Source organism: Chiloscyllium plagiosum, unplaced genomic scaffold (genome assembly GCF_004010195.1).
Source record: "Chiloscyllium plagiosum isolate BGI_BamShark_2017 unplaced genomic scaffold, ASM401019v2 scaf_48158, whole genome shotgun sequence".
Classification (NCBI taxonomy): Eukaryota; Metazoa; Chordata; class Chondrichthyes; order Orectolobiformes; family Hemiscylliidae; genus Chiloscyllium; species Chiloscyllium plagiosum.
The window spans coordinates 1-1,103 of NW_025127030.1; the positions used below are offsets into that span (position 1 = coordinate 1).

Sequence of the window (1,103 nt, forward strand, 5' to 3'; positions counted from 1 at the left end):
GGGAACACTGTGGGTCACCGGGAACACTGTGGGGAACGGGGAACACTGTGGGTCACCGGGAACGGGGAACACTGTGGGTCACTGGGAACGCTGTGGGTCACCGGGAACGGGGAACACTGTGGGTCACCGGGAACGGGGAACACTGTGGGTCACCCGGAATGGGGAACACTGTGGGTCACCGGGAACGGGGAACATTGTGGGTCACTGGGAACGGGGAACACTGTGGGTCACGGGGAACACTGTGGGTCACCGGGAACATTGTGGGTCACCGGGAACGGGGAACACTGTGGGTCACGGGGAACACTGTGGGTCACCGGGAACGGGGAACACTGTGGGTCACCGGGAACACGGAACACTGTGGGTCACTGGGAACGGGGAACACTGTGGGTCACCGGGAACGGGGAACACTGTGGGTCACCGGGAACGGGGAACACTGTGGGTCACTGGGAACGGGGAACACTGTGGGTCACCGGGAACGGGGAACACTGTGGGTCACCGGGAACACTGTGGGTCACCGGGAACACTGTGGGTCACGGGGAACGGGGAACACTGTGGGTCACCGGGAACACTGTGGGTCACCGGGAACACTGTGGGTCACTGGGAACGGGGAACACTGTGGGTCACCGGGAACGAGGAACACTGTGGGTCACGGGGAACGGGGAACACTGTGGGTCACCGGGAACGGGGAACACTGTGGGTCACCGGGAACGGGGAACACTGTGGGTCACTGGGAATGGGGAACACTGTGGGTCACCGGGAACACTGTGGGTCACTGGGAACACTGTGGGTCACCGGGAACGGGGAACACTGTGGGTCACGGGGAACGGGGAACATTGTGGGTCACCGGGAACACTGTGGGTCACCGGTAACGGGGAACATTGTGGGTCACCGGGAACGGGGAACACTGTGGGTCACCGGGAACATTGTGGGTCACCGGGAACGGGGAACACTGTGGGTCACCGGGAACGGGGAACATTGTGGGTCACCGGGAACGGGGAACACTGTGGGTCACTGGGAACACTGTGGGTCACTGGGAACGAGGAACACTGTGGGTCACTGGGAACACTGTGGGTCACTGGGAACATTGTGGGTCACTGGGAACG

General features: G+C 62.6%; 1 protein-coding gene across 1 annotated transcript; it reads left to right on the forward strand.

The window, feature by feature from the left end:
• The first annotated feature begins 37 nt into the window (after positions 1 to 37).
• On the forward strand, positions 38 to 1,085 carry LOC122544881 (hornerin-like). The gene is made up of 2 exons (XM_043684173.1): positions 38 to 193; positions 239 to 1,085. The coding sequence occupies exons 1-2, from the start codon at positions 159 to 161 to the stop codon at positions 867 to 869; spliced, it is 666 nt and encodes a 221-aa protein (XP_043540108.1). The 5' UTR covers positions 38 to 158; the 3' UTR covers positions 870 to 1,085.
• Positions 1,086 to 1,103: the final 18 nt, after the last annotated feature.